The 19,853-nt window shown below is 27.1% G+C and overlaps 1 protein-coding gene across 1 annotated transcript; it reads right to left on the minus strand.

Annotated features, from left to right (window-relative positions):
* Positions 1-423: 423 nt before the first annotated feature.
* LOC132917288 (troponin C-like) lies at positions 424-9,741 on the minus strand. The gene is made up of 6 exons (XM_060977961.1): positions 9,557-9,741; positions 9,354-9,426; positions 9,142-9,285; positions 2,779-2,904; positions 2,522-2,653; positions 424-709 (listed from the first exon to the last, which is right to left on the minus strand). The coding sequence occupies exons 1-6, from the start codon at positions 9,557-9,559 to the stop codon at positions 684-686; spliced, it is 504 nt and encodes a 167-aa protein (XP_060833944.1). The 5' UTR covers positions 9,560-9,741; the 3' UTR covers positions 424-683.
* Positions 9,742-19,853: the final 10,112 nt, after the last annotated feature.

The following is a 19,853-nucleotide window of genomic DNA, read 5'->3' on the forward strand; positions in this document are numbered from 1 at the left end:
ATAAAAAAAATACTCAACTTCGGTATTTTATTTAAAGAATAATGCTAATTTATTCTGGCGACACCGTATTTCTAATTGTGTTATGATAATCATCTGATGAATACAGCCAATAACGTTATATTTTTATTTATACGTATGTTATGTAAACCGTGAAAAATCATTATTTAGTCGATATACTATTAGTTTTTGATAACTTTTAATAATATTACTTTTATCATTTAATATTAATTGTTGATTGCATTGTACACAATTGTTTTAGAAAAATGTAGAGCTTATTTCCTAATAGATAATTACAATGTGAGAATTTATTCGATCACGCGTTGCAATATTTTATAAAAATATAATGTACTTACTTGAATTAAACACGTATATTGCAATATGACGATATGACATACGGTTTATGGGAACAAAATAACTAACCAGTTTGATATAATACAATATTTTAATTATAATGGGTGTTTATATTATTACTCTATAAATTAATGCATTAAATCAGCCGGAGCTCCCATAGTGTGTAAAGTATTCAACGAATTATGTCCATACGGATTGCAAATTGTTCGTACAAAAAAAAAAAAATAATGATAATATTATAACAGTAATATAACATTGTAAAATGTTGCTTTTTCAAAAGTGCTGTATTTGTCTGATTGTATAATATTGATAAATCTTATGATATTTTCGCATTAACCAGTCATTACCTCCATGAATTCTGAAAAAAAAAAGTTTATTCTGTTACAATTTACTACTTAAAATAATTAATATGTTAGACATTATGTACAGGCGTTGTCGTATTAATGATTAAATTCCCCAATACACGTGAAAATATTACGCTGTTCTACCTACAAGGGTTGTTTCGAGGATCAGTCCGGGCCAGGGTAGGCAATCTTACAATATAAGGAGCTCCTTTAAGAAGCAACATTTCCTGCAGAAAAAGAATACTCGTGATACGGGAGAGTTGTAAAATACAACTTACTCCGGTGAAAAAGAAAATCTTGCATAATAACGAATTTGAGAACCGTTTGCGTAAAACAACACACTAGACTAACAATAATTATATAGATAACCGAACGGAACAAGCTACCGAAAATAAAATAAATTCGACCGCTGAGGTTGTTTTAATGGTTTTGCGCAACTGAATTCTTTCTATAAAACACCTATTATTATAGGTATGAATGGTTTGGATAGACTATATAATAATATATTATGGGCATCTACTTATTATCTCTTTATAGGAGAGATAGTTGAACCGATCTTTGATGATATTTAATGTTTTTATTTTTTTTTTTTGTGTGTGTATCTAAGTATTACAGTTAATGTGTCAATGTTAGGCCCCGGGTGCGCTTGTATACGAGCAATCGTCGTCGTCGGGAAGGGGGAAATTTTTTTTTTTATTGATTTTTCTTACGTCGAAAGGGGTCGCTTCTAGAAACTAATAATTTACACGTTTGATATAGGCGATGGTGTGTGCTAATAAGACGTTATAGACGTTACGCCACGGCAAAGACCTATTCAACTTTTCTCGCAATTAACGTCCCGCGGGTCGATCAAAAAGTATAATAATAGTAATAATATATTTTAGCTTCGTCACATTTCACTTTGTTTGACAAGCACCGTGTACTATGACGTATATCCGCGAGTAGCCTCTGCTGTAACTGCAACAGCTGTCTCCAACTTTCAATTATTACCGTCCGATTATCGCTGTTGTTATTACTATATCATTATTATTATAATTATTAATCAGTCGACCAGCGCGCACATGCCGCACTTTCGTCGCCGGCGCACTAGAATTTGTTTTAAAAACCGATAAATTAATCATCGTGACGGACGAACAAACATAATACATGTATCGGCGGGCCCCACAGGGTCTGTCGTGTTACCGTTGTGTTACGATTGGAACGATCGTGATTGATCGATCGCAATAATAATTACTGCGTATAATATGTATAATAATGATTATCAGCGTTTCGAAAGCAACAGGAAGCCGCCGTTGATAAACTATTTTATTTTTATTTTTTTAATAACAACACTGACATCGCGCATTCACCTGAATAATAATAATCATCGTCTCCGCTATCCACGTCTGACAGGTCCCTAAACCGACGATATGATTACTGTCGATAATAACGCGACGGGGGACGTCATCTGCATACCAACCTTATCGATCCCTTGAGGCGTTAATGATAATTACGTAATAATGTGTACATAGATACTCGAGATATTTTTTTTCTTATAGTTAAACCCATTCAAAGCGTTTCGACAGTATGTCTTTACGAAATGTCGACTATATTAAGTTCACAACTGTATTGAAATAATGTAATACACTGCGGCGTTTATATTTTGTCACACTGTTATGGTGTCCTATAAATTATACATATTTTATGAATAATAATATTATAGTATTATGTTAAGATGCCGACGTATGATTTATATCGCGGGAGAAGTTAATAACATGTATGTCCGATCTGTTGCAAAGCTCTATTAGCTTATTGTAAATAATAATGTACAACTCTCTACGACTTACCATCAAAGTCTACGGTACCGGATCCGTCCGCGTCGATTTCATCGATCATCTGATCCAGTTCTTCATCGGACATGTTGTTGTCGAGTTCAGACAATATTTCTCTCAGCACTTCAGTTGTTATATATCCATTTCCTATACATGTAAATTAACAATCTTTATTTTATATCGATATTACCGATTCCGATAGCTTAATATAGTAGTAACCGGCCCGCGCAATTCGTATTTAGCTAGTAAGTGAGTATTTTCGTTATTCACACCTTCTTTGTCGTATAGCCTAAAAGCTTCTCTGAGTTCTGTTTTGATCGCTTCGGAGTCCTCTTCCTCTTCGGTCATAAATCTCGCTGCCAACGTACAAAAGTCATCAAAGGATAATGTACCAGTTCCTGTATGGAGAAAACACGACTTGTATTATAGCAATAAAACATCTCAAACCCAAGTACAAAATGTAGACACAAATAGTAAAAATAAATAACAATCGACGATTTACACAGATTTCGGCACAGTGTGATATATTATTTTTACCACACACAAGGCCATCTATTGTGCTAAATTTGGCCTACAATGGTGACTGTTAAATATACGCGAATTATTATACTTCAGATGCATTATATTAGAGCACCAAACGTGATAATATACGCACTATTAAGTATTAACAAATGTTAAAATTATTATTACAATGTACCTACTTCGATGGCTATCGTTATAAAAATCAAAATACTTCACCGGATGCGTTTAGCGTGATTCCTCGAAAGTATAGCGTTATTCAGTATTATATAATAACTATATTTTAATCTGAGTGGAAGTTTTTAAAAACTATCACGAAGAAAAACAAATATATATATACATAGCCGGATAGCCATACTGTGCATAATCATATTTTTAAAGAATAACACCTAACACCAACGCGTTAGACTAAATTATATTATTTTATATAACATATTGTAGAATGTAGTGTATGGTGTGATATAACCTATATAATATGGAAATTTATTCGAAATACTATAAAAATTAAAATTCCATAAATACGAAAATATTTTTAGTCTTGACGGACAAAATGAAAACTTTGTTCACATTAAGTGTCTCATATATACCGATATTTTTTTTCAAGATATAATATTGAGGATGATATTTGTGTCGTGGAGCCTGAAGAGTCCCGTTTTATTAAAACGTATGGATATATATTTTGTCTATGCCAAACTCATAAATAATGGTAAGTTTTCTTTGACCCAGTTTTTAAAAGCTCCGAAGCATTAGAGTTTAGACAAAAAATACCGATAAACGTATGTATATGTACTTATTATTGTATCGAAAAAATATCATTCTGTTCATTTTAAGTTATTGAATAATCACGTGTATTGCCTATATTATTAAGTACTTATATTTTATAGATTTAAAAAATAATATTATTTTAATAAAAAGTTTAGTAATAATTATGATTGGTCTGTTTTGTAGGCTGTAAGGAACGTAAAAATTCACATCAAAGTATTGCATAGTTTGCAATTAAATGTGATGCACTTATTGTTCGTAAAATTGCAGTCATTATAATATCTATATATTTTTTAATGCAATTTCAAAGTATAATACGATACAGTGGTAATTATTAACTAGAGAAACAATGTACACCTATGTCCTATATCATGACTATATGCAATGTGATGAGAATATTTTACGGCATTATACATTTTTATAACACAACAAAGGTATATAGTATAGTATTCTATTTTATCAACCAGTTATTATTGTGTTTTTTTTTTTTTAGTATATTTATAAAAATATTTTGGATAAAAGTATTTTGTTTGAATGTGAATTTAAAATTGAAAATATGATTTACTATTGATTATTATGCAAATATGATTTGCAATTTAAAAAAAATATGAAGTACAAAAATTGAAAAAGAAAATGAGTAGGTATAGCACGTTTAATGTACCATGCTGTTTACACTTTTTATTTTTAATTAACGGGGCTTTGAATTTATATACAAAGTAATAAAAAACTACAAAATACGCGGTATAAGAAATCAATGATATGCATAATAATACGCTAAAAATTAAAAATATGTAAAATTAATTTTTTTCAGACGAAACATTTGCTGAAAAAGATTTATATCCAACCACGTCATTAACTCAAGACTTACGCCCAACTATGGTCGGATATATGCTATTTGATATAGTATACTGCAATATATACATGTTTAAATATTATGTGTTTGTATTTCGTTTTTTTTTATTCGTAAAATATTAGTTTATTTATAATATAATAGTCAGTGTATATCAGACTGAGAATTTTGTATTTTCTTCAGCGCCCTAAAATCTATTTTCATAATATATTGTTGAAATAATAAATTGTCTGTTTTTTATGTGACATACAAACTATATTATTATTATAAAGCTCTATACGCAGTGGTAAAAAAAAAATAGACCATGTAGGCTCCTTACTGCTAATGCCTAATATTTAACGTTTGAGTATATTGTTTAATTAATGTATCAATTAAGTAAAAATTTAAAACTCGTGTTTTAGAGTGATTAAATACAATGTTTGCCATGTTTTCATGACACCAATCAATTAAAAAAGTTTTTACATTTAAATTAATCTACAACACGCTACTCGCTTAAATATATAATTCAAAAATTATACACATGAAGTGAATATCTAACTGTAGGCCAATCGAAATATATGATATTTATAAATAAATAACGATACATAAGACAATAATTATTAAAATTACTAATCTACGGTATACTAATATACTATAGATGCTGTTATTTTTAATTGTTTCGACATTAAGGTTGACACTATTTCTTATTTCGCGATACATTGCTTAAAATACGAATTCTCTGTATACCGCGACTTATTAATGAGTCTAAAATCTAAATATTGTTTTACTATAGGTCTTGCTACATAAATTTAGACTATATATGATATAATATCATAATAAATATGCAGAAGCCTAAACCTTCGTATATTGCCCACTGCCCAGTCGGCCTTACTTTCCAATACAATGATTTCATCATGAACAAGCCATAGCTAGTACTTAATAATAATAATATATGTATATAAATATAACACAGATAGTAACTTTTAAAAGGCTTATATTTTTCGACGAGTGAATTGTCTCTATAAAACTAAAATGATAACTTTATCATGTATTGTAAAGCAACTTATTACATTGATTCAGGTCCAATACGAGCTATACTATTATTTGTTAATATTTCAATCGGTTTGCGTGAATATTGAGAACTATTTATTATATAAGAGTGTCGTTTGAACGGAATATAAGAAAAAAAAATATCACAAGCGTATAAGCGGATCAAGAAGCAAAACGAGTAATATACAACCAACAAAAACACTGCTCTTAAAAATAATTAAAGCATGTATAAAATAATTTTGTACAAAATTAAAATTAAACGCAACTGACACACTATAGCGAACTAATAAGTCTAAATTGAAGACAAATAAAAGCACAATATACGAATGAAAAAATCTGGAATTGAAAATAATACTATACCAAATAGATTAAGAATCGCACGATTAAACACTCCATACTGAGAAACTTTCTTATATATACAGACTGTTGTCGACTTAAATACCAAACCTAGAAAACAATGAGAATATGATATTTTATATTTAAAAAATATTACTAATTGTTCGACGTAATTGAAAATAGTAATTATTTAAACGATTTGGTAACGTAAAAATTATGAAAAACACAGCTAATGATTTATGAAGCTATAGTTGTAGTTTTTGATCTACAAACACAAAATATAATCGTATGCATATAGCGATGATGTATATGGCTTAAATGTGTGGACCGGATGTATATAATACGAGCAGGAAAACGGTTAAGTAAAGTTACATCGTTGTTGAAGATACTGAATGATATTAATTAATTTACTTTTCCGTATAGTTTGCGAAGGACCAACTTTATTAAATTAAGACTTTATTATACGTTTTAACATTTTAAACAAACCATTTAAAGAAGGTACCCATCGATTTTCATTCAAACTCTTTATGTATATTATATTACAACATAAAAAGCTAAATACCCATTAACTAATCCACGAGGTAATCTTAATTGATTTTATACAACCAGGTATTTTTAAAATTAGTTTAACTTTAACTTGTGTAAATAATAATTATAATAATTGTATATTATGTGTATGTGTGTATAAATTGTACATTATAATTAAATTAAAAATATAGATTGCGCAAAATTACTTACAATAATATGTATATTTTTTAAATTTATAAGCGTATACAATTAATTATTAACTTAAATTTGCATTTTTATCGTTAAAACAGTATAACTTTTATTATATATATTTTTGATTAGAAGACAAATATATATTTTGGTAAAAGGCCCATTTTATCGTAATACGTAATGATATCGAATTTTCTGTTCTTATTTCAAGTATTTTAAGTGCATATTTCATAAATCGATTACCATTTACCATTTAAATATAACGGCGAGAGAGCGTATTATATCTTGATTATAAGTACGTTTTTTTCATCTAGGTACTTACCTTAAAAACCACTATTTGAGCTTGACCAAATTATTTGCTGTTATATAGAAATTAAGATACGCATTTAAAATAAATGCATTAGAATTGTACCCGAATAAAAATATGATTTTCATAAATTGTATGTTATTTAAATTTTTTATTTGTTATGAATATACTGGATAATATACAAAAGAAAAAAACTTTTCACAACTAAGCACCTGCCATACGTCTCGTGATCTACTTTAATATTAAATGTTAAATGTATTATTGCATATTATTTACACAGTGGCTAGGTAAGAGCGGAAAAAAGGAACATGACTATTATACAAGTCAACCGTTTTATTTCATAAAAAAAAAAAAAAAAAAACTAAATCCTATAAGGTTTTGTTTGTGCCTACATTGTTTGAAATTCGCTACAAAACACTTTCTATCGATAGCGCTTTATAATCCTCGACCGTTTTCGTAACAATAGAACACACAGGTATTAATTAATTTATGAAACTTTTTTATACGCGTATATATATATATATTGTATTGGGCAACCCGCACATAGTAAAACTAAGTATTTATTATTCGCATGTAGGCGGCGTGCGTATACCTATACCCGCGAAGCAATAATATCATAAAAGGATAAGACGTATTAACAATTTTTGTCGGATTAACCAAATTATTATTTCAGACGTTGAATGGGTACGTCGTGTATACACTTCCCACTAGAAAGTATGTCCATATAAGTGGTACGCGAAAAGAGTGTTCGTTTAGGGTCATCGGTTCAATCACGAAAAACGTTAAAGGACTATATTATAGTCGTTTGTACGTTGCACTGGACGCGTTGTAAATTGAATCGACGGAGGGGTATTGTAATTTATTAGTTGGTGTCATATGAGTTGAATAAATTATGCTGTGCCATTTATAAGAACAAAAATGTATTAAAATTATTTGGATAATTCGTATTATTTATAGTCGTCAACGTGTGAATATTAAACATACGATTACCCACTATTTGTTTATAAGTTTTGTGTTAAGCAGTCGGTATACATTTATTTTATAAAAAAGAACTATTGAAACTTCGAACTTTCAAATAACCATTGCAGCGCGCGTACATTTATTAGGTAATACGTTAATTGTTTATCAAATAGTAGATTGCATCAAAATTATTTGTATATTTAATTTTTATTTTTATAGGCAGTAATAAAACGAAAAAAAAAACGTGGGCGCCAATCAAGTGGGCGAATCATCGATTTCATCACGCGATAAAAATAAATAAAATAACATATACTTTATTATTATTATTATTATTATGCTATATTACTATTTATATTTTACCGTAAATCGACAAAACAATACTGTTATGTTTAATCTTAAATTATTGTATAGTTATGCATTTAATTGCATTGATATTTGAGACCGCGATTTTCTTTGGTATAAACCATAACATCATATTTTCATAGAGCTTTTAAATAAATATTAAACGTAATTCGCATGTCTGTTTTGGATTGTGATTACGAAATTAGCACACCGGAAATACACTTATTCATAATATCGTAACACCCGAAGTGCATCATCTGTATTTGTAACGGACGAATACAAATTCAAAAGCGTATGTAGCTATTGCGTACGATTCGGTATAGAACGCGTTTAAAAAAAAAATGTCCACGACAAAATCGCATAGTTGTGGAATAACGATTTAAAAGAGCCGTTTGATAATAATCTATTGGAACGCGCGTTCTTTTATGTACCGCATAATTGCATATTTAACGATAAATTCATTTTAAAAAAGTATCAATATGCATATAGATTTAAACGCAAAGATTAGGCAACGTTCGCGAAATTATAGCACATAATAATAATATGCCGTACTATATAAGTAGTATTTAGTACATTCGCTGGAAGGCCCTTTGCGTGCATTGAGATTATTACCTATTATGATACTCGACGATCTGAAGGTCTGCGCTGTTGCATTATCAGATATTTTTAATAAAATATTATGCAACTGATCTAATTGAATAAGATCAAAATCGGTCTGGTTTTTACACAATATAATAATGTATTATAATTAGAACAAAGCGCGAAATCGATCGCGAATCAATAAATTAGCCGATGTGTGCCACTCGGTCTTACCTTGGTGGTCGATTTCGGCGACGATGTTCCTGACGGTTACCGTGTCCGTAGCATGGCCCAACATGTCTAAAATAATGTTAATGTTGGCGCACGTAATTTTGCCGTTTTTCTCCGTGTCAAACGTGTCGAAAGCCTTTCTCAAAACTTAATACGATAACACAATAAAATATTAAAATCACACGACAGAAATTAATAACCGCGGTGGTCGTTACCTTTCAATTGATCTTTGCTCAACGTTATGCCTTCCGAGAGGTCGATCGCCTGAGGGGGAGGGTCCATCCACGACTATAACATCATACACAATATACACACCAAAATTTATTATTATACACAATATATCATATTATATTATGGTGGACGAGTAACGTTTTTTTTTCGTCGTACATAGTTTTAAACGTTATTCGAAAAGACTTACCATTTTTAATGTTAATGTTCGTACCGCTGTCGTATACAAGAAAATACGTCCAACGACGCGTCGGGTATATCGTCTGAATCTGTACCCGATGAAAGCTTTAAGGTAACACAATTGCGTGCGAACGTCCAAGTGTATAATCTAAGACGATTTATTTATAGTACTAATTTACCTTTCAATACGTTTAAATGACATGACGCCAATTAAAACTCAATCGCTTTTATCGGACGGCGCGACATTTTTAGCACTGATTTTTCGAGTGGGGGCACATATATATTTATACATGCATTTGGTGCGCCATTTCATTAGTAGGCCAACTCATGAGTATTTTTATTCGAGAAAAACGATATGAAATATAATTTACTTGCAAACATTATAACTTACTAAACGTGTTATTATATATCAATTATATCGCACTGATGTACTACAGTTTAAATATGATTATCAGATGTTATTGTGATATTAATATAATTAATATTATACTATGAAAAAAAATAAAAAGCTTAAATAACTTATAATAATTAATTTATGTCAACCTAAAGTCTAGGAATACAATTAATTTTGATTTTATTATTTTACCGGTACATTAGTAGAAATTCAGTTACATTTTTTAATTGTGTATACTCATAAATTATTTATGAATTAGTTTTCATTATTTTAATTTCGACAAACAAAACATTGTGGGAAATATATTTAAATAAATATACCTATTAAATGTATAATATTTTGGTTAACGATTATAAAATGTAAAATGCAAACAATTTTTAAAATACAATTTTAACCATTTATTTAAATTATATGTGTAAGACTTAAATTTGTTATATATTCTATATTAAAATACATTTTGTCGATAATACGATTGATATTGTTTAAGTATTTAGAACAAGTTATATGTTTTGTTATCTAACATTAAATCGTTAAGAAAATTTAAATTAAAACTGTAAGTTTATATTACTGTAATCATTGTGTACGTAAATCGTTTAATATTTTAATTTAAACATATTTTGTTTTTATCACAAGGTTTTATTCAAATATTTTTTAATTAAATCCATTCGCTTTTTAGATACTGTACTTTTATTATTAAATTTTTTTCGTTTAAAATTTTTTGATATGAATTTGCAAGAAAATTATTTCTATTAAATTATTATTTTTTGGTTATGTGTTAAAATTAATATGTTCACTCCTTTAATCACGAGTTTTATAAGTACGTAAACATAATATTATATTTTAAAGTTTTACAATAAATATTTTTTTAAATAGGTAATTAATTTCATAATGAGTTATAAGCCAAGCGATCATGAACTATTTTTTTATTATTATTAAATTACATTTTTTTTATCTTATAAAACACCACTTACTTTGATTATAATGCACGATAATTTATTATTAAAATATTACTAATAAATTGTTATTTTTATTAGTAGTGTCGATATGAGAGAGAAGGTTTCTTTTTTAGCTTGTGTTGAGCCACTGAAAACAAATCTTTATTAACCATAAGCCTAATAGATATAATCGCGTTTATAAGTGATAACTCCGTTGATGAATAAATCATCCTTAATAAAGTAATTAGGTAGTATGGATGTATATGTATAATAGACTAATATTAAAAAGTTATACTCCATGCCTGTTTATGGTATGCATATTTAATAAAATAACCTTCTCTTCGCCGTTAAACAAATTGTATTTATGTCTTTATTATATAGTTATAGTTTACAAGGCAATTTATAAACAATATATTACTGCACTTTGACTGCGATACTTAAATTTATTTATTATGTATAACATAATATCATACTGTTATATTAATAAATTAGTACCTATATTATAATGTATATGAATATATTTTTTTAGATTATTAAAAATCAAAGAAAAAAATGACTAATCATATCAAAATAGTAAATATAATATATATATATTTATTTTATAAATAAGTGACAATGTATACACTATATAAAATAATGTAAATATTATAATATATTATGTTAATGTCTTTGTAAATCCGTATTTTTAAGTTAAATCCATTGATAATTTTTGAATACTCGGTTTATACCAAAAATAAGATTGGATAGTGAATCTATAATAGGTACTTTTTATATTAGCATATTATCACTTGTTCCAACAGATTCTTCCTTCTGCCAGCCGAGATTACAAAGGTGTGAAGAATATTCAGTGTAGCTTAAAAATATAAATATAATATTGTATTTTCATACTTATCTGCTGCTGAAAATAAAAACCACCCGAGAACGGTTGCCAAAACATCGTAAATTACAGTACAGGAAATCCGGCAAAACTTCCCGATGCAATTTCTCGTGCTGCAGTGGTTAATTCCTGCTGCCGCCTAACGAAAAGGACCAGCTTTAAACGTATTTTTTTTTTTTTTAATTATCGGCACCAACAGATAACCGTAGTCCGTAATGACTTGAGATATTTTCTTTCTGCGCCTATAGATGTTTGCTGCCCGATAAATCATCCTGTCTCGTCCCCATTACAACAGTTATTTATTAGATTATCTTAATTATTATCAGGATCGGTGGTTCAACGCTTAATACATTAATTTTGTTACAAGTTTATAATATTATATGCTGCCGAATAACCACGATATATTATTATATACATCATACATGACATGTACCTAGTTGATTTGTATTTCAATCGATGTTGTGAATACTAAATATTTCTTCAACTGAAATATTTTAATTTTTTATACAACTATATTATTGAAAAGTAATGACTAAAAATATACAAGAGCTGCATATAATATCAAAATATAATCACTAACAAATTTTAGCGATTTCAATCAGTGAAAATTCTAAAAAACTTTATATGTACCAATGTACTTAACAAAAAATAAAAAATGTTATCATCTAATATTCTAATATAAATTAAGTATTGCAAATTATAAATTCATTTCACGTGATTTGCAATAAAATAAAACATATTTTATTTTACATTTTTTTTACATATTTCGTAAATTTTGACAATTTCGGTGGCTTATAAGTAGTATTATACATTTAATTTATACTTCGATAATAGTACTCGTAAAAAGTGTAAGTGTATAATACATATATGATGCATATATAATGCATTAATGCATTATATATGATGCATATAGAAAATGAGTATATGAAAGTATTAGTTAAATATTAATAACTTGATTATAGTTTATCTTATTTGTTTCTATTCGATAACTATATATTAATGATCTTAGATTATAATTTATATTCAACAATTATTAAACAAAATATATTTACGAATTTTCAACAGTGTCAGCACTTGCGTTCGCGTGGTTGTGAAAATATCTTTATATTTTTTAAATTAAATTGATTAGAAATTAAAAACAATTTATTGTATATTATTCAAAAATTATTTAGAATTTAATTTAAATTTTACACGTTAACATAATTTAAATTTTTTTTTAGTACATATTTTGGCCACTTTAATTACAAATATATGTACATATTTTTGGTTTTTTATTACACATAAATCCCAGCCCTAATAATTACTAATTATATTAGATGATAACATTTTTTAATTATTGTAATTATTAATTATAATCAAGCGATTTAATATTTACAATTTGCTTCATAAATAATAAGTAGGTCGTGGCAAAAAAAAAAGGATAATAATAAATTATAAACTTAAACTTTTTTGATTATTTTAATAATAACCTATGGATAAAGGAGGAATGCGAGCTTAAGATACTGCAAATATTTAAATTTACGCCGCGCCGTTGTTAAATACTAAAAACATTTTAAAAAAAAGATTACTATTAATAATATTCCTTTTTATTATGCACAAGTTTCAAATATTGAATTATTTTATTAATATATTAGCTATTTAATAATAATATAATATTATGCTCGAGATGAAAAAAAAAACATGATAGTTTTTGGTAAATATATGTAATACCTGTGTACCACTTTAATATCATATTTATACTTGTACCGAAGTTAATATTTCGATTTATATTCAAAGTGGTGGAAGTTGTTAAAAAATATGATAAATTCAACATAGTTAATTTAATGAAAACAAAAAATAATATATAGTTATATGCGTATTATAGAATTAATTCGTAATAAGATTGTATAAACAAGGTCCACAACAGACTCATCGTTTGTTATTTAGCATAGGTACCCAAAGTTTCAGGAGGTTTTCATTAAACTTGTAATGGCTGCTTAAGTAGGTTTTCTACGATGGTATATGGTAATTTGAAAAGTATCCTCCTCATCCGATCGCTCGGCTTCTCGTCGTCATCGGATCAAGTTTCGCAAACTTCGCCGAGCGCGTCTCGTACAATTTTGCGTGCACTTATCACACACAAACACAAATACAAACGCAGAGCAGCGCACACGCTTAACTTTCGGAAAACTTTTAATGGCGACTTAATCGAGTTCCAATTGAATGTCTATAATATGTATATATACACATCGAACGTCTATATTATTGTACTATTGTGCCTAAGCGAACCGGAAGAAAAAACTATACAAGCCCGAGGTGGTTAACAATAACTCCCGTTCGAAATCGGATATAAAACTTTTAATCCGATAACCTATAAAAGTGTTTTATTCTTTTAACACGGATGGCGGGTATTGCCTACGTTTTACGGATGACGTTGTTTTTAAACTAAACAAATAACGAATTTCGTAGACGTATATGTAATATGTACGGATGACATACAACAAGTCAGCGTTTATGTGTCGTACCGTGAAGTAGACGGTTAAGTCTACAGCGACATCGATAATGTTAATCTAACTCAAAGGACGATCGAAAATTATTTAGTACGCGGACATGCGTTGAATTCGAATCGCGGTAATTAAACTGAGTGTTGTGTAATGTGTGGTAGCGGCAGAGCGGAAATATTATCATACGATCGTCCCGGCCATACTATTTCGGTAGTTATAACATTGTAGTAATTGGTTTCTCGTTACACGCCGGTTATTTCGAATGTGTGGAAAACTTGCTTTAATAGTTCGGGAATGCAAACGAACTACTTTTGGAAACGGATCGATCGCATCAACCCGCCAGCCTGTATATCCGGAAACTATATAAGCTTTAACGTGATTTCATAACGGAATTTCCGTTTATTCGTTTCGTGAAAACTTTGGTTATTTATATCAAAAGCCAAATTGAAAATGTTTGCTAATATTTAACAATATAAACTATTGACTACAACAGCAACAATGTTTGCGCGCAAGGTTACGCGGATATTGAGTTGTAATCAAGATTACGTTATTGATTAAAGCTATTATAATACAATTAGTTACAATCTATGTCAATATTAAATATTGAAGTCCAAATCGAGTTTAATTGTTTAGTTTCTGCTAAGCTTTAATAAATTAAGGTATACGATAGATGATACGCATTAAGGGCACTATTATCTATGATATTAATATTACAAAAATATTATATTTTTTTTTTCACTCATAATTAGAATTTTTTTTTTTTTTAGTGGGAGGAGGAGGTCTTAATAATTTTTACTACAATTGATATAGATATATTTTTTTTTATATGATTGATATTCAAAAAATTTAATTTAAATCATATCGGATGAGGAGGGTCCAGGCCCCATGTACCACTCCTGGATACTTGACTGTTTTTGTTATTTATCAAATTCCGATCAAACATAAAAAAAAAATTATGTAATATGACATTGTAAATAATATTGTATCACAACGTCAAATAAACAATTCTATTATTGTACATACTTATTGTTATTACTTCAAAGCATTATTTAATTAAAAACAGTTATGATAACATTCAATTATCAGAACTTTTTTTGAAGTTTGAAAAGTATGGTAAATAAAACGTTTTAAGATTTTGTCCATTTTGTAGTTTATACATTGGGAATCAGAAATTGTCCATATATTTTATTTGATGTTTTTTTTTAATTGGTTCTTACGTGAAAGTTTTTAAAATGTGCCATGTCGACACAAATTATTATGATTTTAAATTAAAACTTAAATCAGTTAACTAAACATATAACAGATATCATGTTATATAATATAGATTGTATAGATATTATTGTAATAAGTTTTTTTTTAATTTCTCATTTAAATTTTTTTTCTTAATGTTGAAAACAAATAATACAATTTAGAGCCATGTAATAATGTTAATACTTTGACGTAAAACTATGATTTAAAATCGTTTGTAAAAAAATAATTATTTACCTAAAAAAGTTATTATAATATTAATATAATATACAACTACGGCATATCCACATAATAGTATAGGTACACTATAGTGGTGCTCAATAAAAATATTGTAATGAATAGAATGGACAGCGCGGACTAGCGGTGGCTAATAATATTAAAATGATTGTGAACACATTGAATTAATTTACATAACATTAAGAAATATCTAGTAAATAAATCAAAAACTTACTTAGTTAAAACATCAAAAACAATTTATTTTTATGACATCCTAATTTAAACCTCAATAAAATGTGACATACTTGAGTTATTGAGAGAGACTAGATAGCAAAGAGTATTATAAAAAAAATATTAAAATTTAAAATTTAACAATAACAAAGATTCAATTTTATTTATTTTTTTGGTGATTGGTTGAAATCCACAACTCTAAATTGTACTACGTAAGTCATTAACGCCGTTTATATACTAGGCAATAATTAATATATTGTAATTAACAAAATCCATAAATTTAGTATTAATTATCAATAATTCAAAAAATAAAACTTATAAATATTATACGATAAGTAATTATTTCTATGAATAAATAAATATATCAAACTATTTTTTTGAATTCGTTCGATTTTTTATATTATAACATACATATATTACATGCATTTTTGCAATCGACAAATAGACTTAATTCTTTATTTTAAACAATTATTATTATTAACAAATTAAAAAATATGTAACATACAATATTAAAACCTGTAGGTCGAAAGACGTAGGCCCGGTGAAGAGGGGACGTTACAATACCATAACATGCGAGTATCTACAACTAACAAGAAAATCGGCAGCATTATACGCACGCCACGCTCCTTTATAATATCCATGTATAATATAATCTAAAAATAAAACATTAGATATATTTTTAAGTATATTATATTGAGCATATAATTATGTATATATATATATAATATTATACGTTAAATGTATTATTATAATAATTGTAATGTATCAATTAATTTCAATTTTAAATTATGTTAAGGTTCGTTTTGAATTAATAATAAAAATACAAGAAACTGTAATGTCTAACTTATGAATTATTCGTTAAACTATAAATTCAATTATTTTTAATAGATATTGATTTTAGATTTGATACATTTATATGTTATATCACTTATATCTATTAATCTACAGTATAGATGCATATGCATAATATGGTAATAACAGTGTGGACGAATCCTTCGGGCCTTAAGAATTTGGCATGCGATTAAGAATTTTATAAAGTACACATACATAGACGATCGAATGGTATGGAATTTTTTAACCGACACTATATATGGCATACGTAAACGAAGCTGGAAGAAGATCATCAACTATGTATCGTATGACATTTGTGGTCGGGCCAGAAGAACGTTTTTATTTGATGACCAATAAATAATAATTTAAGTCTTAAGATACCTTAACATATTTGAGGACGAAGAAAAGATTTATGAAAAAAGAATATTAGTTCAAAAGTAGCATATGATTTAATTTGTAATATTTTTATTTCATGGTTAAACGATATTTTCCCCATGACTGCAAAAGATTTTCCAAAGCCGGAAAAGACTAATCCAGAGTATAATGTGTATACAAGAAACAGAGTGAAAGAGAAAAATTGATAAAACAAAATTTTAAATCATCAGTTAAGTTTTTTTTTCAAACTTACTGGAGCTTGAGTAATTCAAACTTTTCTTTTTTCTTAATACCTTGAATTTTTTAATAATTCTATGGGAAAACAAGCAGAACAAATTATTTTTTTTTTAAATCGAGTATAATATTATATAAGTATACACTATACACTATAAAGTGTTATTTGCAAACGTTTTTAACAAATATTGTAGCACAATGCTGTGAGGTCGACATTATTTATGTTTAAATTAATTCAGTTTATTTCCTTTTAACTGCATATTGGAATAATTTAAAAGGAAGTTGTTCGAAAAATATGATCTGCATATTTCACCTCGTGTAGTTTCAGGCAGTTCCGGCAAATACCTGAAATAAATGTTGATTTGGTTGCCTATCTAATATAATTTAGTGAGAGTACGAGTATATTCCATCATTGTTATAATAATTTTTGGTTTTTGAACTTATGACATAATGGTAGCAATATTCTATTTCCAAAGGTATATACGAGTATATCATAAGTAATCATCTAGGAGTTATTTTATGAATTTAAATAGTTTTTCTATACCATTTTCAGAATTAAATTAAAAAAAGAGTATAGCTAATCGTTCTGCTGTACAGTAAGTGTAGAGTGTACCTTGTCATTGAAGAGTAAGTCACTGTAATGTAATATGTATTTAATTTAATATAGTCCATGGTATATTTAAATATTGCTATTAAAGTAATTTATTTTACCATTAGTAATGCAGATGGTTGAATTAATTTTTGATAAAAATTCAGCATACAGAATTATAATTGTATGCTAAATATAATAATAAACGGTTAAATTTAAAAAAATATACGCATAATATTTTTAAATTACAATAAAGTTTTTTTTTATCATTATTCTTTGCTAAAATATCTAATTTCATCCAAATTTAAGCTTCAAATTTCAATAAATAAAAAACTGTGCTTATGTGTGTTTTAGATATTTTAGTAATTGTATTAACTGCTTATTAATCTTGTTTTAAAATTAAAATATTAAGCTATAAAAATTAAATATTTTATGCATTTTGATTTTATAAAATTATTTACAAATATTCGCGATATTCACAAATTCTATTAACATTCGAACTTAAATGCTTATAAAAAAAAAAATCATGCTTATCTTGTACCCTAAGTATTTGTAAATATTATGTATAATACAAATGTACGAGGAACATTGTATTCGATATTTAAGCTTTTTGAACTAGCAAAAAATGTCATGTATTGAAACCAAAATTATTTAAATTTTAGTATTACCTTTTATTTTTGTTTAAAACCAAGCCAATTAATTTAATAATAGTATAATAATAAAAATGTTTAAACCACTAAAGATGACAATATTCCAGATGATATATATTATATTATTACAGAATGGTAAATTATAATAATACAACTGTTTTAAAAAGTGTTTCGTTTAAAAGGTTCAATATAATATAATATACCTATAAAATGAAAGCGTTTGCATAAAATTTGAGAGTATTTTTCATTATTATTATTATTATTATTATTGTATCTATGTTATACATATTTAATGAATGTAACAAATTTATTATTTAAGATTTATATATATATATATATATATATATATGTATGTATACGAGTACATTATATACTAGTGAATGCATGTGTCTCACTTTGCAAATAAAATAAATTACTTATTGTTGTTGAAGTGTTTTTTTCCAAACAATAAGAATACAAATTTAGCATTTACATAGTATTGTGGATGACACAATGTATTGTCTTTTGTATTACAAATTTTAAATCAATTAACGATGTATGTAATATAAAGGTTTAAAAATATTTTTATATATATATATATATCTATTGACTTTTATATTATAATAAATAACCAGCAAAATATATAATAATTGGTATATCACTTATTTAATAAAAAGATGAATTAAAAATTAATTTAGGCTATATTAAAAACTTAAACAACTTTGCTTAGTTATTGAATAATTGTTTTCAATAAAACAATACAGAATAGTTAAATAAAACTAGGAAATAACCGTTAATCATGATACTGACTTTTTGTTATCAGTTTCCATATAATGAACTATTGTAAATAACAATTTATGCTTATTAACGTATATATTATATTAATTTGCTGTACAGTTAACTGTAATATAATACTGTCGTTTACAAAATTCGAATGGTAATGTGATAAAGATAATTTCCGAGGAGAAAAATATAAATAACAAGAACCTAAATTATCAGGCAAACAATATAAAAATAAGAACTAGACATGATAGATTTAAAAACCAGGAAAGCAGTAGGCTTATGCGATTGATTTGTTTAAATTCGAATTCAATGATAAATCGTTGTATACGTACAGAGAACGATTTTGAGAAAAAATAGTCTATCAACTAATATTTTTAAGGATACTTTACCTATTATATATTTATAATGCTATTTCACTGTATGTAATTTATTGTACTCTTAGTTGTACAGTAGGTTAAACTAATTTTTGTCAAAAACAATTT

This window comes from Rhopalosiphum padi, chromosome 1, assembly GCF_020882245.1.
Source record: "Rhopalosiphum padi isolate XX-2018 chromosome 1, ASM2088224v1, whole genome shotgun sequence".
Classification (NCBI taxonomy): Eukaryota; Metazoa; Arthropoda; class Insecta; order Hemiptera; family Aphididae; genus Rhopalosiphum; species Rhopalosiphum padi.